This window comes from Sorex araneus, chromosome 2 (assembly GCF_027595985.1).
Source record: "Sorex araneus isolate mSorAra2 chromosome 2, mSorAra2.pri, whole genome shotgun sequence".
NCBI classification, from domain to species: domain Eukaryota; kingdom Metazoa; phylum Chordata; class Mammalia; order Eulipotyphla; family Soricidae; genus Sorex; species Sorex araneus.
The window spans coordinates 152,578,704-152,602,475 of NC_073303.1; the positions used below are offsets into that span (position 1 = coordinate 152,578,704).

At 36.2% G+C, this 23,772-nt stretch overlaps 1 protein-coding gene across 9 annotated transcripts in view; it reads right to left on the bottom strand.

Annotated features, from left to right (window-relative positions):
* BBX (BBX high mobility group box domain containing) overlaps window positions 1–23,772 on the bottom strand; it is a 318,125-nt gene that overhangs the window by 85,403 nt on the left and 208,950 nt on the right. For all 9 annotated transcript variants that reach the window (XM_004606732.2, XM_055126206.1, XM_055126205.1 and 6 more), the window contains 3 exons: window positions 20,286–20,528; window positions 7,032–7,227; window positions 3,592–3,659 (listed from right to left, as the gene is read on the bottom strand). In XM_004606732.2, coding sequence (XP_004606789.2) covers window positions 3,592–3,659; window positions 7,032–7,227; window positions 20,286–20,528 — 507 coding nt within the window. The remainder of the gene's footprint in view (window positions 1–3,591; window positions 3,660–7,031; window positions 7,228–20,285; window positions 20,529–23,772) is intronic.

Below are 23,772 nucleotides of genomic sequence, written 5' to 3' on the forward strand. Positions count from 1 at the left end.
CCTTTTATTCATTAGAGACAAACACTGCAACCAAGATTGGCTCAATGGGAATAATATAAAAATATTGACCTGGTGATGCCACTAATCTATTGTGACAGATTCAGAATTAATCAGGCAAAGTAAAAGAGAAAACGCAAATATTTTGTTTGTCCTTATTTGCCCATGATATCTCAAAAATCTTCCATGAAAACTCAAAAAGCACTTTAGATATCTCTAAAAATAGTATAGGCGTGAGGTTTCCAAGCTTATTTGTCCTACTACCCTCTGTTCAGACAAAAAGATACTTATAACTTCCTGGAAATCTACCTTTTAAAAAAAGTGAATGGAATACCATGCAGCTGTTAGAAGAGATAAAATCATGAAATCTGCATATAAGTGGATGGACATGCAGAGTATCATGCTAAGTGAAATTAGTCAGAAAGAGAGGGACAGACATTGAATGACTGAACTCATTTATGGAATATAAAATAGAAAAACATGAGACTAACACCTAAGGACAGTAGAGATAAGGGCCAGGCAGATCATGCCACAGTTTGGAAGATGGCCCCACATGCTGGGAAAAAGGCAATTGGGATGGAGAAGGGACCACTATGTAAATGATAATTGGAGGGATCACTTGAGATGGGAGATATGTGCTGAAAGTAGACTAAGGGCCAAACATGATGGGCTATTAGTATCTGTATTGCAAATCATTATGCCAAAAATGAGAGAGCTTGTAAAGAAGGAATGTACCTGCCACACAGGCAGGGGGTGGGATGGAGTGGGGATGGTGGGAGGGTCACTGGGGACATTGGTGGTTGGAAAATGTGCATTGGTGGAGGGATGGGTTGCTCGATCACTGTATGACTGACACAAAATTATGGAAGTTTGTAACTGTATCTCACGGTGATCCAATAACATTTTTTTTTAAAGTGAACTAAGAGCCTCCCCTTCACAGCCTCCCAAATAGCACCCAAAGCTTCTATTGCTCCCAAGATCTATCTGGCATCCTTCATTCCCCACCTATGGGGAAGTATATCTCCTACTTTGGAAAACAATGGCATATTCCAAAAACCTCTTAATCCAAAATCTTATTATTTTAACTCCAGCAAGCTCCACTACCTTTTACAATTATTTCAAAGCTAAAAACTATTACCTATATTAAAATTTCCACTTTAAAAAAGATTTGTAAGGACCAATAAAGTAATATGTTCCTCTAAAAAAAATACATCACGAAAGAATTTGGTCATGGTATTTACAAAACCTATTATGATTAGACCTTCTTTATGGCAGAATTTTGGAAAAATGTCACTTTATTTGACTAGTCCTACCTAATAATACAAACAGACTTCATGGTAATTGTTTTAAATGTCATAAGTATAACATTTCTGTATCTTTTGCCTTATATCCTTACCCTAATATTTTTCTTAGAAAATTTTAAATGTAAAATACATGTATACATATATATAATAAAGTGAACTTATATAAATATATACACATATGTATATATGTGTATGTGATATATATACATATATACATATATATATTATATATAAGCAGTCACACCTGATGATGGATGCTCAGGGATTACTTCTGGCTTTGCACTCTGGAGTCATTCCTAGCAGTGCTCAAGGGGGAAGCATATCGGATACAGAAGATTGAACCTGGTAGGTCACGTGCAAAGTAAGTACCTCACTGGCTATACTATTTCTCAGGCCCCTCACTATATTTATCTTATTTCATCATTGCCTACATAAGTAAGTCCAGAAAGTTTTTCCACCAAGCTACATCTTCAGCATAGGACTTTGCACAGTAAACTAGTTGAAATCCCATGACATGAACTCTCAGAATCATTTTATTTAGAACAGTATATGTATATAACTTTACTTGCTGTTTCAAGACTATTTTCAATAATGGCATAAATATCTCTGAGATGAGAAGGGACATGAAGAAAACACTGCATTCTCAGATGTGGTTCATAAGATCTACATGCTAGTAACTCCTTTCTTCACCTACGTTTTCTTCTTCTAAAATTCACCCTTATCAGAAACATAAGGTTCACCATTGCATTATTTAAATTGCTTGTGTCAAAATTCTGCTCTTCTTAAAAGCAGGGAAGACTTCATCGAAAAGAACTCAAGTTAATCTTTAGCAAAGAAAGTGAAATGCACTCTTTGACTAGCATACTGATTTATCTGTAAGTTTTATACAGGTTTTGTTTACATTTCTTACTGAAATTTAAAATGCAAGCAATTATGTATTGTAAAGAAAAACACTATTATATTCAAATCTGTTGAAAAGATGATTCTGCCTCACAATACAGTGTATTCTTGGAAATCATGAGCTAAACTGTGTTGAAAGGTCAGGTGTGCATTGTAATTCCAATATTCACCTTTGGGTCATGCTTGAGATACTATACACACAAGTGTGAGTCAGCCTCACTTGCTCTTAGATAAGCTGTCCTGTATTATTACAAAATGATGTTTAAAATGTCATTGTCACAGGAAGTATATGCATGCTAATAGAGACTATTCAAAGATACAAGTGACATATTTGCCTTTTCAGCTAAAGATTAGCATAATGTTAACAACCATCTAACACATTTTTTTTGCTGCTCTAAATCAAATGAAAAAAAATTAAGGTAAGTCGAACATCCAATTAACAACTATAAAAACTATAATAAAATATGAATTACAAATAATAGGTAAGTCCTTTCTGATATAATATCCTACATGCTGTCTTCTAAAAACACTATATAAACAGGTTTAAACTGCAATCTGTACGGTATGTTCACAGCTTAAAAAAGGTCAATTATATATTTTTATATATATTATACATTACATATATAATAGATGAAATAAAAGTGAGTTGTTATTTTGTCCTAAATCAAGAACTTTGAAGTTTCCATATCAAGTACTTCAGTGATTGTGGTAAAAATAATATGATCTACAGATTAATTTATCTGATCTCTGTTAAATGTCTGTAAAATAAAATGATTTAACAAATGCAAACTATGCAAGGCTATCCATCAAAATCAAACCTGATAAATATTTAACAGCTCAAAACTATATGAGGGAATAAAAAAATCATGAAAATAAAGTCATGAGTGCTAAGGTTCTTTTCATTTTATACTTTGAGGAATAAAACAAACTTAGAAATCTACATTTTTTGGTTTTTGAAAAACAGGAATAATTATTCGGGTATTATAGAGACCAACAGTTTTGGGCTTATAACTCCAACCTTTTCACAGGCAAGGCTGAAACCATCACAAAAGCATGCCATGCTGTGTATAGTGAACAGATACCTTAGGACCTTTTTTATAGACTTAAGAAACAGTCAAGGCAACTGCTAATTATCTGCGTATTGTGTTTCATACTACTAGCTTCATGAAATCTCAAACTCTACCTGATTCTCCTATGTGCCCTTGTGTTTATTCAGAAAAAAAGCCCAATACAGAGTACACACAGACAGTCATAAAGAAAATGACAAGTAAAATCCGTGCATGAGTTATCAGTACTGAAATCTGAGGAATAACTCTAGGAAGAGAATATAGATGTCTGTGTCTGCAGCTCCAGTGCGAGCAGAACAGAGAGAAATGAGGACCTGGCTTACCTCTGGTGTGCCAAGAGCATGTTCTCCAGCCAAAAGCAGCATGCTCAGGCCTCCCATCTGAGTAGGATCTAAATAGGTTAAAAACAAACAAACATAAATTTATAATCACAAGTATGGAAAATACAAATTTAGTCACTGTCATCCCATTGCTCATCAATTTGCTCAAGCGGGCACCAGTAACGTCTCCATCCTGAGACTTGCTGTTACTGTTTTTGGCATATCCAATATGCCACAGGTAGCTTTCCAGGCTCTGCCGTGGGGGAGAGATACTCTCGGTAGCTTACTGGGCTCTCTGAAAGGGACGGAGGAATCGAACCCGGGTTGGCCGTGTGCAAGGCAAACACCCTGCCGCTGTGTTATCACTCCAATTTGTACAGAAAATCCAAATTTAGAGAAAATAAAAATTCTCACAAAAACTACTAATCCCAACAGAACCACCTAAAACTTTTCCCAAAGTACTTAAAAACCTGTTATAATCCCGTATATATGTTCTCAGTACTAATGCAACTGTGAGTCATTTAAACACTATGATTTTCTACCATTCCCGCACTCCACTTTTGCCAAAACCACTGGCTTATGACATAAACTATCTATGAATTGGATTCTTTTTTCCTTTACTGAATAAGTTTAAATATCCAAATAACTAATTATCTTTATTTTTATTATATTGAGTCAGCAAAAACAAAGGGACAAAATAAAAAAAAGTATTAGACTTATGATCTAGAGTTACAGCAAGGGTATAGACAACAAGGAAACTATATTCTCTTTGTCTTAAGTGAATTAATACATGAAACTGCCCTAGTATGCATAGATAATCAATAAATACATTTTAAATTTTAGGAATCTCCCTATAATTACAAATGAGAATGTGACTTAGAATTGTCTGAAGACATGAAGGTGTTTTTGTTTTCTTTAAAAAATTTTTTAAATTAAAAAAAATGTCCTTTTAAGTATATCATTATGCAATCTGTCCTTAGAACTCAAGAGGTAACTGATCACTGTCACTGTCATCCTGTTGCTCGTCGATTTGCTCAAGTTGGCACCAGTAATGTCTCTATTGTGAGACGTGTTACTGTTTCTGGCATATCGAATACACTACGGGTAGCTTGCCAGGCTCTGCTATGCGGGCGGAATACTTTCGGTAGCTTGCCGGGCTCTCCAAGAATAATTTTAGAACAAAAACAGAAGTCACCAAATGCTCAGTCATTAAATGAATTAAGTCAAGGAGCCAGATGTGAAAGGTAGTAATATAGGTAAAAACCAAATATCTAACACATGGGAACAATTGGCTAATTTGATGAAGCAGACGGCTTTGTTATTTTAAGATTCCATTCTTCATGTTATGCTTAAAACTACTGTGGCTGTTTAAAGGAACAAATACATTTAAAAATTAAATTTAACAGAAAGTGAAACTTTAATTTGATTTTTTGGGCAGCTAACTATTTTTGTAGCTATCATTCTAGAGATCATTAAGGCTTGAAGACTGATTTTTAATCTAAAAATAGTAGTCCAAATATAAAGTAAAATAGCACACATAGTAATTTAGCTACATATAATGTAACTTTGCAAAAACTCTCTTTGTACATACAAAATAGACCAAGAAATTATCTTTATCTTTTATAATTTTCATTGTGGTGCAAGGAAAAATAACTGGAAACTTAAAAACAAGTTTTAGATTTATTAAGCTATACTATATACTAAACTTGACAAAGGTTCTGATTGTAGATCTCCAAAATGCAATCCATGCCCTTGTGTAATCTTATGATAAAGGAAAGGATTTTCCTTCTCTCCTGTCTTTAAAGAATAAGTTTAAACGCTAACAAATATTTTAACTCAAGTTTAAGGTCCTACTTAAAATTAATAGTAAGGTAATTAAAATGGACTAAAAAGCCTTTTCAGAAATGCTATTTTTCATAGTTTTGCATATTTCACTATTATTTGGTTTGTAAATGGGCAGCTGTATTGCAAAAAAAAAAATTACACAAACTAATCTAGATTTAGAATTGGAGAGAAAAAACAATGGTAAGAGAATCCAGTTAAAAGCCAACCATCTACATATCTTTCTTTTGGTACCGATAATAAAATGTTTTAGAATATATTCCATATTATCTGAAAGTCCACAGAGTTCAACAAGATAGCAGCACCAGAACTGAAGTTTAAATCATATGAAGCGAGAGCTTTTAAAAGGGCATCTCTATGCTTTGACTCTTTTAGTACTGGGAAGTATCATTTCGGAGGTTCACCTGCATTCCTTATACAGCAATACACAATCACTTGAAGACTTTACTTCCCCAGAATGCTATCACTGAGACTGAATTTCTTAGGATATATAAGACATCAATACAAATGGTTATAAAGAATCACATAATGAACCATTATCTTTATACTTATGAACTATTATAAAAAATTAACTCTCATCAAATTACTGCTGAACTTGCTTTCCAAGGTTTTTGATATTGCAAATGGTTCAATGCTCAATTTGCTTCAACTAATGAAATAGGAGTTTATAGCATAACACCACTGCTTCCATTCTGTTCAGTCCCCTAATCTGTGCAATTTTCACTTTGATTTTTACATTTTTAATAGGTAACTAAGAAAGTTATTAGCAAGGTGAATCTAAATACTTTATTTTTTGGTAGTAAATGCTTTAGCATTCCTTACCACCCAAGAAGTATTAAAAGTCCCATAACAAATGGTACCATCTGGAATTTTAAATTTGCTTGACCAATTCAGGAATGAGAGTGGGAGAAGGGGGGGGCAGGATGGAAATTCCCTCTAAGACACAGCTGTCAGATCCATCTCAGATTTGTGATGTGTGTTCATATTCTTTCCTCCAATGTTTCAGATCCCAGATGGTCTACATAATTGTGGCTTTTAAAGGAATAGCTTAATACTGTAATACTGTGTATGTGTGTCTAAACTATTTTATTACACTAAGGTATTCCTTAAGCTTCTGATAATCTCCACATTGCTGTCTTTGCTTCATAAATTGTCAATGTCAGAATATCGCTCTGTCTCTGTCTCTCTCTCTCTCTCTCTCTCTCACACACACACACACACACACACACACACACACACACACACACATACTCTAAAACATGGTCCATATCTCCTTTATTTGTGTATATATATTTAATACATAATACATATTTAATACATATGCCTTTGTTCCACAATGGTCCGAAATTAAGTTCAGGTCAGAGAGATAGTACAGCAGGTATGGTGCTTGCCTTGTACGTGGCTGGCCCATATTTGATCTCCTGCACCACATATGGTACCCTGAGCCCTGCACTGAAAGAGCACAGAGTAAGAAGTATGTCCTAAGTAACACTGGTGTGGCTCCCAAAACCAAACCAAACTATGCTCCTCTCTCTGTGCTATACATATAGATGCAATACTATTCTGTAGTTAAAGGAGGTAGAAATAGTGTTTGAACTCACCAGCCATCCCAAAATTGAGCTGAGGCATATCTTCAGTCTTTGCTTTTTTAGGGCTTGGCAAGTCTCTTGGAGAGTCAGATGGGAAGGCCCACAGTTTCTTTCGTGGGTTGACAGTGGATGTTGGGGATTTCACAGGCTTGTTAGTAGTAGGACACCATTTGTAGCCAGGATTTGCTTTCATAAATGCATCTTTATACTACAAATGAAGAGCAAACAATAGATTTTTAATTAACATATAATTTGAAAAAGCCTTAATAGCTTTACACCTCATCTCATACACAGAAACAGAGTGATAAAAGTACTTTTTGTAGTAACTACTTATTGTGGTTTTCCTCATAAAATAATGATAAACTGATTAGAGATTTAAAACAGGACACAGATTTATCTACCAGAAAGTACATTTAAAAGTTATGGTAAAGAGCTAAAATTTTATATTTTTGATCCTCTACATATAGTAAAAATAAAATTATCTAAGTTTGGTGGGACAAGCAAGTTATTTGTAATGTAAAAGTCAATTCCTGGAGAAAATAAAAAAAACACAGTTCACAACTTACAACTACAAAGTAGGGCTACAGTGACCATGGATAAGCCTTAGTTCAGAGTTTTCAGAAAGACAGAACATCAACCACATTGTCATTTCAAAAACTATTGTAAACATTGTACAGTATGTTACATTTTAAAGAAGGGACTAAGCACATGACGCAAAGTGTGAGTCAATGCTAGGGTCCAGAACCAGATTCCAGGTCTGCTTAATCCGGTAAATACTATTTTAAAAATCATCACATAAAGTAAATGCAGGAAAACTTAACAAACGAGAGCCATCAATTACAGGACAATTACACAAAGATAAAGAATGGGGGAAGAACAACCAGAAAGGGCAAACTCAAACACAACTTTTCCAATATCTGAAGACAAAGTACTGATGACATGTGTTAAAAAAAAAAACCTGCCTCTGCTCTTAGCTAGCTGTGACAATAAGCAAATTTACCCTCTCACGGCTTAAATTTCTCCTTCATAAAGCATACCTACACTAGCCAACATTCTAGATTTTGTAATGAGCACACATAATTACAAATATAAACATGCTGAGAGTTGCATGATATTGAATTAATCCACCAGAAACTTCATGTCTTTACTTGGAGAATTCAGTCTTCACTGGCAATATTTCCCTTCTCTATTTTTCTGTGGTTTCTCTTGTAGGGCTATAGTGATCTTTCTCCATACTCTGCCATATATCCCCCCTTTTGTGATAACAAATTAAATGAAATATACATACTACTGTTTATTAAATATTGCCAAAAGTTCTATCTCATGTTAAAACATACTTTTCATGTATTCTTCAACTAGCACATTATTATTACAAGATGCTTTATTATATTAATGCAGTTATTTCAATCCCATTGGCTTGTTTCTTAAAATAGTCATTCTGTGTAACATTAACTAATTTGGCATAAGTTTCCAAAAGATTTTAATTTAATTTAATCCAACAGGGGGAAAAAGACTTTCATCCTTAGTAAAAGGCAAGTTTATAATCTTATAATATAATCTGAGAAAACTTTAAACCTATCACTTCACTTTAAATCATATGTATGAAAATGGCACTGCAGATAACATTAATAGTGAGTCAGAATTATTTCAAAGTTATCTTAGCTCAGTATTTTTGAATAAGCCTTAAAAAATTTAAAAGCTGTACACCTGTATAGGAACATAGAACAGGAAGCATAAAACATGATAGGACACAGTCTCACTCTTTTTAAGAAAAAGAAGAGCCAAGTAGAATTTACCATCACCTAGCAGACTATATCTGGAGGTATCAAATATGATGTAAGACACCTTACTCAGTATATACACGTGCACTGCGGATTTACATATTAAGCTGAGGCAGACAAATAGCCTTGCCTGCTGTCTGGAGGTAGAAAGTGACAAATGGTAGGCTGAAGTGAAAATGGAAGTAGCAGACACATGCATCATTATTGTACTCCAGTAAAAGGCACACAGTCTGGGGTTTGTCAGATGAATGGTCATTTGGACAAAGGTCACCACTCTATAAAGTGGCAAAAGACTTTCAAACAAACTAATTAACATATTTTTATGAGAAAATTCTTTTATTTTGGTGTGTGGAAGTTTACGTTTGTTAAGATATGCCAGTGGTAAAAGATACTGAGTAAATATTACTACCTCTCAGATTTCTTGTTTCACAGGTGGCTCCTCCTTCCTGTCAATGTTGATCTGCTACATGAGTCTTTCCTGCCATAATCACACATTCTGTTTCTCCTACACATATTTCACCCACCCACTTCCATTTCAATTAATTTTGAGCTAGAGACACTGGTTAGACACCAGGAATGAAAAGAATGAATTAGTATCTGCTTGCCAACTATTTACAATTCATGGTTATACAAAACATATTATTTATTTCTAACACACAGTCTTGTAAGTCTACCTCTAGGATCAGACATAAAGCATGATTTTTCAAGGGATCATCAAAGGGGAAGCTACCTCTGGGCCAAAAAACTGAGGGGAGGAGAAAAACCTGGAGTATGTGAAGCGTTGTGGGAAACAGCAATTGAGAATTCACTATGTGAGCCAATATTCTGAACGTGCACCACAATATTAATCTTTCAGATATTTAAACTATGTAAATGTCTAATACCAAGATAACAATCAGTAGTTCAACCAGATTTATATGCAGTCAGGGTTATGAATAGAAAAGAGAATGACCCTTGTTCTTGAGGATTTTAAATTTAGCTAGAAATACCATAAATTCACATCAAGACACATAGCTGAACACAAGTGTGTGCACACCACAAGGAGGGGAAGGCAGGAAGAGCTGGAGGATATGAGGATATCTATCTGCCCTTGGAACCTGGCACTTCATCAATCACTTGCTCTGATTCAGCTGTAAGAAACAACAGAAAAGCTTAATCATTTGTGGTGAAGAAGTTATTCTAGAAGGGATTAGAGAGAAATCTGAAGAAGGGTGAAATGAGGGAAGATTCCATATAGTCTGAAGCAAATACCTAAGTGAAACGATTAACATGCTGGTCAACCCATGTGGACAAAAATCTGTCATCATAGGACTGAAAGGGCCAACAAAGTTAAGTCTCTCATCTGTATCCCCAGTGTAGGGCTATTCATGCTGCAGGTGGAGGGGAAGCTCAGTTTTTCTCCAAGAATATCAATCACAGGCTGTTGGAGCTATCTCAAGAAAACAAAATCTCTCCTAAAAGACTGATTTTCAAAATCTTCCATTAAAATAAAAAATTCATCTCATGGTTTCCATTTTCCTTCCCTACAAATTTCTTAACAATTAGATAACTATTACTAAATCTAAGCTCATGATTTATCCAAGAGTCAGGGTGGGGTGGTGGGGAATGGGGTGGGGGTGGTGAGAGGAATACTGGGATCATTGGTGGAGGTGAACGGGCGCTGGTGGAGGGATGGGTAAATGATCACTGTATGAGTGAAATGCAAACACAAAAGTTCATAAATTTGCTAGTGATTCTCTAATAAGAAATTTTAAAATAAAAGAGGCTCAGAAAATTCTAGCGTCCTTCTCTTGGACTCCAAATATATTTCATTAGCAAAAAGAATAAACTGCCATTAGTCAACAATAGTATTAACTGAATAATAGCATAGTGTTTTGACTTACATATATAACAGTGAAATTATGATGTAACAAAAGATAGTATTTTGTTATTTACAAGAATGGAAATTCAATATTTAGAAAGCATCTTAATATCAATGAAAAATATCAACTGTATTCCAATTGTCTGAAGCTGAGGGAGAAGATCCTCTCTAAAATTTAAGAAGCAGGGGCCAGAGCAATAGTACAGTGAGTAGGGTGTTTGCCTTGCACATAGCTAACCTGGGTTTGATCCCCAGCATCCCATATGGTCCCCCAAGCACTACCAGGAGTAATTCCTGAGTGCAGAGCCAAGAGTAACCTCTGACCTGTATAAATAAAAAGTGCTGATTCTGGTATAATTACGTGAAATATCACCATAAAATAAAATCTATCAGAATGTAAAAGATTAAACAGAAAATCATCTGAGTTTTATTAAAGGTTACACATTACATTTTTTTTGTAATTGTGCAGGTGCTAAGTACAAGCAAAATATAAGTCCTGATATAGCTATAGCTCCTCACACTGGCAAGCAGAAATCACACTATAGAAAGGTAAAAAAAAGAGTAAGGCATTAATTTTTTTCTTGTTAGTTCAAAAAATTTTCCTACACAACTTTTTAAAATGTATGTGTTAAGTTCAATAGAATATTTAATCTGAATTATTGTGCTAGAAATTTTTAATGGGAAGAAATTGAAAGCTTTTTTTTTTTTTTTTTTTTTTGCTTTTTGGGTCACACCCGGCGATGCACAGGGGTTACTCCTGGCTTTGCACTCAGGAATTACTCCTGGCGGTGCTAAGGGGACCATATGGGATGCCGGGGATCGAACCCAGGTCGGCCGCATGCAATGCAAATGCCCTACCCACTGTGCTATCGCTCCAGCCCCAGAAATTGAAAGCTTTTACATCAAAGAATATTAATCTATTATTTTCACAGAATAAGAATATCATAACTGCATCTGTTAGGATAAACCAGTTCAGTCATTCCAACAAATAATATACATTACAACAAGTGATGGAACTCAGTGACCAGGACACTGTTTACTCCACTGTTGAAAGCCATAAAGAAAATACTGGGCACAAGAAATTTGGATATAGCTATGATTACCTAAATTGGCTGGAAAAATTATTTTAACAACAATGTAGGAAATGTCCTGCCATAGAGGCAGGTGGTAGGGGAGAGGGAGAACTGGGACAACAGTGTTGGGAAATGTGCACTAAAGAGACAGGCGTTAGAAAACTGTGTGACTGAAACCCAATCATGAACAACTTTGTAACTGTAAAGAAAAGTATCACTGTATCACTGCCATCCCATTGATCATCGATTTGCTCGAGCGGGCCCATTCATTGTAGCCCTGAGATTTTAGCAACCTATAATGTTTTTTTAATTAAAAAAAAAATTAGGCCGCCAAGATGTGACCCCAGGGGCCGCACGCTTGTGCACACTCTCCGCAGCTGCACGAGCATGAATCCAGACCCAGCTAAACTACTTCCGGCATGGGCAGCTCCTCGCAGAATGTCTCTAGCCTGAGAACTAAGCCGAGGCCCCATGCCCACACAGGAGGGGAAAGGCATTTCTCTCTCTCACCTCTTCCTTTCCGGGGATGAAGGGCGTGGTGATCGCCATATTATGACGACCACAGATGGGGTTTACAAGCTTGCAATGATCCAATATCTGGAAGAAATCTCCCTGGACTTAGTTGTTAAAGTACAGAAATCCAAAACCGTGCGCGACCTCATTTCTCTTCACAACAGGTCTGACTCTAGTGGGGTACTCCTAACAATAATAGTGAGGTTTTTGTTGAAATATTGAATGTAACCAAAGTAAACAGAAAGTAAAGTGAAACTTATCAGTTACAAGGCAGGAGGAGTGGTGGGGGGGGCGGCGGGATGGGAGGTGTACTGTGTGGAGTTTTTTTTTTTCCTTTTTGGTGGTGGGATATGGGTACTGGTGAAGGGATGGTTGTTTTAGCATTGTATAACTGAGACTTAAGCCTGAAAGCATTGTAATTTTCCATGGTGATTCAAAAAAATAAAATTCTTATTAAAAAAAAATTAAAGGAGGATAGTAACTGACTGCTTGTTTGACCTTAGGGAAAACACCCAGTGTAGATGGAACTAATCAATGTACACATTCTATCTCATACGTCTGATCTTACCAAATAACTATGTGTGTGTGTCTACCAAAGAAAAGGACGGTGTTTGTATATATGTGTGTTAAAAGTTCACTCATAAATTGCTTTAATTTTCCAGATCTACCTTTCTCCTCTTTGTACTGTTTCTGCTCTACCTAAAGGTCAAGAAATATAATTCTCCAGTCTGACTGTGAATTAATTATGATCATTAGTTTAAGTGGCAAGTAGAAGATTCTAAAAAAAAAAAAAAAACAGAAATGCACTATTAGAGCATATACAGCTATTTAAAGAAAAAGTATTATGGCTTCTGTGCTCTTCACAGGCCATCATAAAGCCACTAATTATAACCAGTGAATGGCCATACTTTCATGCACATTGCTAAACTGAAACCAAACGAAGGCCAGAAAGAGTATTCAAGGGTAAGACATGTGCACTGCATACCTCTGATCCCAGACAAATCAAGGGCTCCATACTGTTCCATAGGTCACTAAGGAGTGATCCCTGAGCACAGAGTCAGAAGCTCTGAGAACAAATTTGAGTGTGCCCCACCAAAATTAAGAAAGGAAACAAATACGGTAACATTCCTTAGAACAGTATCTTTAAATTACTCATAACCAATTATTGCTCTAATGAGACGCATCAGGTAACACTGAGGTCTCATTTGACCATTTTTGGGGAACAGTACAAGTTAACCCTGGGCAATATTTCAAGAAGCTGAAAATAAATACTAAAATGGTGCTTCCTCTTACCAGTAAACTAAAGGAGGGAATAAGGAAGTAAAAAGGGATTAGATGTAACTTTTAAGAGACAAAAGAAAATACTCTCTTCAAAACTGCTATGAATTTCAGCTTTAAAAAGGTTTCATTGGGGGGTGGCATGCCCAGAAAACAGACACAGGGAATTACAAGAACACCCCACCCCTCGACTAAGGTGACCCCCCACGTCAAGGGGGGTTCCGCCAGCAAGCATTAGGACTGCATCAGAAGTAGGACTTTAGGGGCTGGAGCAATAGCACAGCAGGTAGGGCATTTGCCTTGCACACTGCTGACTTGGGTTCGATTCCCAGCACCCCATATGATCCCCCGAGCACTGTCAGGAATAATTACTGAGTGCATGAGCCAGGAGCAGGAGTAACCCCTGTGCATCGCTTGGTGTGACCCAAAGAGAAAAAAAAAGTGGGACTTTAATTTGGCTCGGGAACTGACTTGGCCAACTCCTTCCCAGGTACAAGTGGCAGGGGTGTGACCTTCATGTGGCTGCAGTTATTGTCTCCCTTCTCAGCGCTCTGGACTCATATCTCAATCTCCATTACCTGATTCTGTGGAGAATATGCTGGCTATCCCAATCACATTAGGCCAATATATTGTCCGGTAGCCTATTCCAATCTCACCAGAATAACGGTGAACACAAGAAACTGAACAAGCCTAATATAAAAGAACACATCCTCTGAAGCTTTACTAGAGGTGTTTCAGGAGCGGAGGGGAGAAAGCAGATGGAATACAGAAGGGATCACTAAGAAAATGATGGCTGGAGGAACCAGTTGGGATGGGAGATGCATGCCTAAAGTAGATAATGGACCAAACATGATGACCTCTCAGTGTCTGTGTTGCAAGCTATAATGTCCAAAAGTACAGAGTATGGGGAATATTGTCTGCCTTAGAGGCAGGGGGAGGATGGAAAAGGGGGGGTATACCGGGATATTGGTGGTGGGGAATGTGCACTGGTGGAGGGATGGGTGTTTGATCATTGTGAGACTGTAACCCAAACATGAAAGCTTGTAACTATATCACGGTGATTCAATAAAGTTAAAAAAAAAAAATAAAGTCACAGAGGAGCACCAAAAGGAAAGCAGTATTCTAGAAGGGGAAAAAGGTGACCATCAACTGAGCTCATCCAGAATTCTTTCTTGCAGGGAGAGTGGTACACTGATAGTGAATTAGAGGGTACCACTTCCATACTACAACAACATGAAGAAACAGCGCAAATCCCTACCACGAGGGGTGGATGAAGAGAAGAGTCCAGAAGCCTCAACAAGGATGACCCATAAATAGGATCTCTCCAATAAAGGATTCAGAAATGAAATGCTGAGGATTATCAAGAAACTCAAAGAAACTGTGGAACAGACATCCAGTAAATTAAAGGAGGACATGAAAGGAACAGTGGAACAGACAACCAAGAAAACACAGAAAGAAAAGAGAGCAGAAATAAGAAAACTACAAAATGAAGTGTCACTAATAAAGGACTCAGTAGATGAAATAAAAAACTCAGTGAGTGCCCTCAACAGTAGAACGACTACAGCCAAAGACAGAATTCGTGTGCTTGAAGATGAGCTGCAGGAAGCTTACAGGTACAATAGGAAAAGACCTCAAAATAGCTCTAGAGTGAGTTAGAGATGTAGGGGATGAACTCAAGAGGAACAACATAAGAATCATCGGAGTACCAGAAAGACATGGAGGCAATCCCAGTGAAAAAGCAACAGTAAACTATAAGACTGCTGAGAAGTTCCCAGGCTAGAGAATGCAGGCATCCAGATCCAAGGAGCCCGAAGGGTACCAGCTAAAAGAGACCCTAATAAAAAGACTCCAAGACATACCATAATCAAAATGACAGATACAAACAGATATAGACACAATACTGCAAGCAGCAAGGTCAAAGAAGGAAATCACATACAAAGGAGCAACCCTTAGATTTACAGCAGACTTACCAGAGGAAACCTTCCAAACCCGAAGACAATGGTAGGATACAGTGAAAAAACTCAGTGAAATAAATGCCTCACCAAGAATACTTTATCTGGCTAAACTCTCACTCAAACTCAAAGGAATGATACATTATTTCATGGATAAACAACAGCTCAGGAACTTCATAAACTCAAAACCAACATTAAAAGCAGGATTAAAGGGGCTACTGTAACACAAGAAAAACCCCTACCAGCACAACAAACCCTTACAGAAAGATGGCACAAAACCCCATAACAATAATCTCTCTCAGTGTCAATGGTCTAAATACACCAATTAAGAGACATAGAGTGGCAAAATGGACTAAAAACCTGAACCCAACTTTCTGCTGCCTACAAGAAACACATCTTAACAGTCAGAGAAAATACAGAATCAAAGTCAAAGGATGGAAAATCCTGCAAGCAAACAACTCCCTCAAAAACGCCGGCGTAGTCATACTAGTATCTGACAACATAGATTTCAGGCTGAGAATGATTAGAAGGGACAGCAAAGGCCTTAATTTATTTTTAATTACCAAGGGATATTATGTACAGCAGTAAGAAACTACACTCTTAAACATAGGTGCACCCAATGAGGGATCAACTAAACACTTAAAACAACTGCTAAGAGACTTCAAGGAGGACACTGGTAGCAACACAATAGTAGTTGGAGACTTCAACACTGCCTTATCACCTCTAGATAGATCAGCAAGAATAAAACTCAGCAAGGAAGTACTGGATTTGAAGGAAGAAATAGAGAAAGGGCTAAAAGATGTACACAGGGCCTTCTACCCCCTAAAAAAAGAATACACATTCTTTTCCAGTGCACATGGAACATTTTCTAAGATAGAACACATGCTGGGTCACAAAATATACTTCAATAGAATCAGTAAGTGTATCAACTATCTTTTCAGACCATGATGCACTGGAGATAGAAGTTAATCACACAGATGCAGAGAACCAAATCAAACACCTGGAAATTAAACAACTCAATGTTGAACAACGAGTGGGTCAGGGAAGAAATCAAGGAAGAAATCAAAACACCTGGAAACAAATGAGAATGAAGACACGAGCTACCAGAACCTGTGAGACACAGCTAAAGTCATGTTTAGGGGAAAATTTATAGCTCTGCAAACATTTCTCTGGAAAAAAGAAAGGGTCCACATAAAAAACTTGACTTCACAGCTCAAGATCTTAGATCTTAGAAAATGACCAAAAAAAGGAGCCCAAACCAGGCAGAAGGAAAAAAATAATCAAACTTAGAGCAGAAATTAACAACATGGAAGCCCAAAAAACAATCCGAAAATCATTGAAACCAAGAGCTGGTTCTTTGAGAAAATAAACCAGATTGATAAACCACTAGCAAGATTTACTAAAGAGTGAGACACAACCCTAATAAACCGAGTCAGAAATGAAAAGGGGAACATCACAACATAAATCAGAAATTCAAAAGATCATCAGAGACTACTTTTAAAGTCTGTATGCTACGAAAGAAAAGAACCTGGAAGAAATGGATAAATTCCTGGATTCTTATAATCTCCCAAAGTTGAACCCAGAAGACTGAAATACCTGAATAAAACATTACCATCAAGGAAATTGAAACTGTAATCAAAAGTCTTCCCCAAAACAAAAGCCCAGGTCCAGATGGATTCACTAGTGAATTCTTCCAAACATTCAAGAGGACCTACTGCCAGTTCTTCTCAAGATTCTCCAGAAAATTGAAGAAACAGAAACTCTCCCAAACAGTTTCTATGAGATACATATCTCCCTAATACCAAAAGCAAAGACAGCCCCCCCCCAACACACAAGATTACAGGTTGATATCTCTGATGAACACAGATGCAAGATCCTCAACAAAATATTAGCAAATACAATCCAACAACTTATCAAAAAGATCATACACCACAACCAAGTGGGATTCATTCCGGGGACGCAAGGATGGTTAAACATTCAGAAATCAATCAACATAATCCATCAAATCAGCAAAAGAAAAGATAAAAATCATATATATCATACCAAAGATGCAGAGAAAGAGAGTAAAAGGGAATGTGCCTGCCACAGAGGCAGAGGGGGGTATGGGGGGTGGCGAGAGGGATAGTGAGAACACTGGTGGTGGAGAATGGGCACTAGTGGAGGAATAGATACTTGATCACTGTATGACTGAAACATACTGACAAAAGTTTGTAAACCTGTAACTGTGTCTCACAGCAATTCATTAATTTTTTTAATTAAAAAAAAGATTTCTTTAAAAATGAGAGAGAGGAGGGTGGGGCAAGGAGACTCACAGGTCAGGGGTCTTGAGTTTGCATAAAGACCTGCACTGTAGCACTCACTCAATTGGTAATGGCAGATATACACTGATGAATATGCAAGAATTCACATTCACACCATGCTGTAAGAATTCTCATGCTTCACAGAGAACTTTTAAATTTGGGGGTTTAAAATGAAAAGGCTCCACATATTAAATAGTTCTAAAAATAAATGATAACTACAGAGTGAGTCTATAGATTGACACACACCAAACTTTAGAAACAAGGACTATATTACTCAATAGCACCCACCACAGGATCTGGTACATTAAAGTCACTTAGTATTTGTTAAATAAACTTATAGTCCAGTAAGGCTGAACTATTAACGTAAACAAGGCACCAACACAAAAATTACCCATGCTTTAATGTAATTTTGAACCATTTAGTAAATAAGTTGAAATAAATTTCACTTTATAACTAGAAACTAATTGTATAATGACTTTGAAAGCAGCTGAACCTTCTACGCTTTGCGTTAGAAATGATGTATTTTATAAAAACGACCATAAACAGGGCAAATTGTAAGATGCAGTTAAGGTATCTCCTTGTAGTCAATAGGAAAATGAGGGGCAGGGAATGCCTTACTACATTTTATTATAGTGCTGCAAGGGTAAATATTGTGAATCATATTAAGTAATTAGTAAGAGATTTCCTGTATAAAAATTTCAACTTACAATGGCCAGCTAGTTTTTTTTTTTAATTAGCAGCATTTAAGAAAAGGGAAGCAATACATGGGAGAGGCTGCATGAAAAAAAATCAATGAAAAAATAAACTCAACTATTTAATTATAGAAAGCTAATACTATTTTTAGATAATTTTTAATTTTATCATACAAGCCCAAAAGGCTATTTAATAGGAAAATTTTGCTGTTACTGTAATACTAGTGGAAATCTATTAGAACAGACAAAATCATTAAGAAACTGGAATTGATTTAAAATTTTCCAGATGCTCTATAGAGTTAAAATCTTATTTATAATAACAATCTAATGTTGGATATTATTTTAAAAAAACCCTCGAAGTATAATTGACATACATCATGTTAAGTTTTTGGTGTGAAGTCTTTTGTGATCACTAATTACACAGCAACTAAGTTAATCATTTACTTTGGATTTAAATTTCCCTAACAGTGCATAACAAAGTTTTATGTTCTATGTTAGCTTGTTAACAACTCAATAAAACCAGAAAGTTAAATAATTATTTTCCCACATACTGAGTTATCTAATAAAATGTGGCACTTGAAACTGTATTTTATCTCCTGCTGGTTCATCTTTCCATAGAATATAACCAAATGTTTGGGTGGCAGGGGCTTTGATGAGTCAGAATGCAATGTTAAAGGAATATTAAGATTATTTCTTATACGTTTCATCATAATGATATTTTTATCTTTTCCCTTACTTGCTAATAAGCCCATTTCACAATACATATGTGTAATGAATTCACTTTAGGATTAATTTAGAGGGGTCAGTGAGACAAAACACGATAGGGCAAATTGCCTTACCACAACAGATATGTCCCTCAGTCCCTGCCAGAACTGATCCCTGAGTGCAAAACCTACTGGGTGTGGCCCCAAAAACATATCAAAAGATCAATATAAAATTAATTTAAAATTTGTTTTGGCCTGGTTACAATTTTGGAAGGAATTTTGTTACTGCTACTATTTTTGAAGTGATTAATGCCCCACTTTTCTAGTCGCTTTCTTGCACCGAAATGGTTCTTACCAATTACTGCCTCATAGTGTTTACATGAGCACACACATCACAGTACGTCTTGTTCCCACTGCCATTCATTCATTTTCTGGTTTTAAATATTCATGCTATACTTACCTACAAGACAGTAACAAATCAAAGGATTTTTTTTTTTGATAATTGTGCTTGTCAAAAATCAAAAGTGCTAGAGATGGAAGGGAAACAAATCTGTGATCCACTTCTTTTTCTATTAATATTAGAAAAAGCCAGATCTAGAGATTGACTTAAATATAATCATAAAGTTTAAGACTCTTTCCCATGACCTAAATAGAATACCCTATGGCTATTCCCTGACAGTAGACACTGGGTTCCTCTAAAACCCTCTTTTTTTGGTGGTGGTGGTGGGGTGGTCATAACTGGCAATGCTCAGGGGTTACTTCTGGGGCTCTGAACTCAGGAATTACTCCTAGCAGTGCTTGGGAGACCAACCAATAAAATCCTTTTAAACAATACCACCCATAATATATCAGTCATCATTCAGAAAGATCAATCTCCCCTGTGTCATTCAGTAAGTTATATACAATGAGAAAACAAACTTCTTAGTAATAAATTGTTACTGGACCTGTCCCAGCATCCATAAGGTAAACTTGGGACTCAGAAATGGAAACAAAGCTCTTATACTTTCTTTTAATAGTATACTTTGGATTCCCCTTCATGCTTGTAGACTTTCAGCAAGGATTCCAGAATGGCTGCTCATGGCTACCAAAACTACTTTCTCATTATAACGTACCTCCTTGGCCATGTCTGTATATTTTTGCTTTTCCTTTGGATCAAGAACAGCCCACCAGTCAGCTAGTATCTTGGTAGCACCTCGGTTATCAAGCCTGGGATGTTCCTGACGCACAAGAGAGCGATGGCGTTTGCAAAATAAGAGAAATGCATTCATTGGTCTCCGGGCTCGCTGTTCTGGTGATTCATCATCTTCAGTTTCACCAACATCTTGTTCTAGGCCATCAGCCCCAAGAAGTTGAACCTATCACCAACCAAAACAAAAGCCAAATATTTGACACAACACGGACAATTTTGTTTTTACAGTAAGTCTTGGTTTTCAAAACATTTTTTTCTTAGCTCCACTGAATAAATAGAAAAATAGAATAAATAGAAAAAACAGATTTCTAAAAATCATCAATCATGATGAGTTGTTAGTTATTTACTTCGAATGCAATATTCTGCTTAGTTTCTATAGCGACCTATCATGTCTCTATTGCAGCATATAATGCATTGTGTTATAATTGTTTTCCCCCATCTAACTAAGAAATGAACTCTGAAGACAAAGGCTCTTACTTGCCTTTAAGACCATAGTAGCAGTTCAACTCTGGTATAACACTAGTGTTTAAGGAACTACTGAATAAATAAATAAACCCATTCTGGAGTTAATGAAATGAATAACAATATTCATACTAAATGCACAGATATTAGTTCTTCTTATCTACAGCTTGTGGATAAAATAAAAATATTGACAAAGTTAAAATGCAATATAGAACTATTCAATGAGCATATCTCAAGTGGAGCCTCTTAATATAAAATTAAACAGGCATTTAAAATTATTTGAAGAAATATGTAGTGAATGTTAAAGTTTATAAACATAAAACTTGTTGTCCTGTGAAAAGCCTATACTTATACCTTCAAAATCAGTATGAGCCCTTTTTCTAGTCATGTAATCCAATTCAAAGCTGTTAACCAACTTCTCCAAAGCTCTAATGCTCTTCATCCCATCTGAGTAGTTCACTGTCTCTACATTGGTACCACTCTGACCTATAGCCTAGTCTTCGTGTTATTATCTTCTATCATACTTCCTGTCCATAGCTGTGCATTAAGTTTCTTAAAAGAATCCTCAATCACAGAATCTCAGTATATACTGTAGCACTGTCGTCCCATTGTTCATCGATTTGCTCCAGCAGGCACAAGTAATGTCTCCATTGTGAGACTTGTAGTTACTGTTTTTGGCATATCGAATATACCATGGGTAGCTTGCCAGGCTCTGCCGTTTGGGCAGGATACTCTCGGTAGCTTGCCAGGCTCTCTGAGAGGAATGGAGGAATCAAACCCAGGTCAGCTGTGTGCAAGACAAACACCCTAACGCTGTGCTAATAAGCTATATTGGTGTCATCATTAAAATGGACTAAAAATGCCTGCTTGGTGCTGGTTTTAGGATTAAGCTCAATGAGATTCCTTCCAAATGAAATTCCTAATAAATAAACCAACAAGGGTTTACTCCTGAATGTTGTAAAACTGACTAAACCTAAGGGTGCAGGTAATATTTCTACCTATAACTGTTGACTAGCTACTAGGTTAAGATCCTAGCTTCTTAAACTATAGATTATGATTCCATATTAGGTCCTGTCACTTCCTGTTTTTGTTTTAAGCCCTGGGCCACACCTGGTGGTGCTTAGGAGACCATATGTTAAATATCTAGAGCTAAAATATGATTTTTTGTTTCTGGAAAATAGCACAACCATGAACAGAAATTCAGAATAACATTTCCTTATTTCTAGTTTTATAGCTAGAATCAAGAGAGATTAAGGTAGTGGTTAATCTACATTATAAGATAGGGCAGTAGTCCTTATACTTGACTGTGCACAGGTATCCCTGGTGGTCTTGTTAAAACAAAGATAGCTAGGTCCCACTCGCAGAGTTTTTGATTCTGTATTTCTGAAGTAGTCTGCAGAATTTGTATTTCTAACAAGGTCCCTGATGACCCTGATCCTGATGCTGCCAGTCTGATGATTACCATCTGAGATGCACTACTATAAGAAAACCGTATTCTGACGTGTAATGTTTACTGGGTAACTATTATAGACAGATAACCTAGAACAAATAACTACCACAATCCAATTTTGTGTATATCTATCTATCTATCTATCTATCTATCTATCTATCTATCTATCTATCTATCTATCTATCTATCCACACATATATCTGTCTCATATTTAAATAACTATTGCAAATACATTGAATTAACAATCAATTATCTTTGAATACAAATAATACAGAACAATCTTGAAGTATAGCTGATTTGGAAATACATTAGGGATTATTATCAGTACAAAGGCTACAGATGTATCTTTCTCATTATGTATGTATACAATCAGTAACAATGATTTTCATTTTCAGAGAGTTTTTACTTAGCATTTTAAAATGCTAACGAGCTGCAAAAATCAAGAATTAAAAAACAGTTGAGGAAATAATTACATTTTTCCTTTCAAAAAAGGATAATTTTTTATTTGGTTACTAAATTATAAAACTCAAATCAAAAGCTGGAAAAAAGAGATAAATAAGACAAGATTTTGGCCCAAGGAACTTATTATCTTAGGAGGAGGGGAGAAATACAAAGGCAAGTTAGTTATACTTGAAGAAAAATATATAAGCAAAGCCAGTATGATGATGGAAACAAAGATCAGTGAAATAATGAAGCCCTGGTGGATGGGTAAAAACATATGAAAGTCTCTCTAGAAAAGATATTGATGGAGTTAAATTCGAAAGATGAACGAGAATGTCACATGGTCAATGGAGAGATAAGGGACTAAAAGTGACTTATGGTTTGTTTGAATGTAGATACGCAGTTTAACAGAATTACTATATAAGAGATCAGAATAGGGATACAGAAAAGGAAGTTGAGGGATGTATGGCCTACGTCATGAAAAATGTATTTTGTCCTGTTAAAAAGTGTGCATTTAGGGCTGGGGAAACAGCTCATGATTTGTATACTGCATGTAGAAAGCCCAGGTTTGACCTCTCAGGTACTCTGAGAAGATTGCTGGGCGACACCCGCAAAACATAAAGCCAGGAAGTGGTCCCATAGCACCATCTAGTGTGGCACACAATTTTTTTTTAAGTTAAACCTAAAATGTAAAAATTATGTGCATTTAATGCTCTAAGCATGCAGTTTCAGAATGCATGAATCAATAAAAAGAACTTTGGGGTATTTTAAATTTTTTTCAAGTATGGATACAAAAGAAGTTTTAAGCTATGATCCATATACTAATATAATTACTTTATTAATCAAACTGAGTCAACAAAATTATGTAAGTGAATCTAGCAAAACTGAAAAATTAACTGAAAATTAAATTAAAAAATTAATCTCTCCGTGTGTGTGTGTGTGTGTGTGTGTGTGTGTGTGTGTGTGTGTGTATCCACCAAGGATCCAGTTACAATTTATACCAAATCAATAGTAGTACAAAACCTGGACAGTTAGGAGCATGGTTGGATGCAATGGA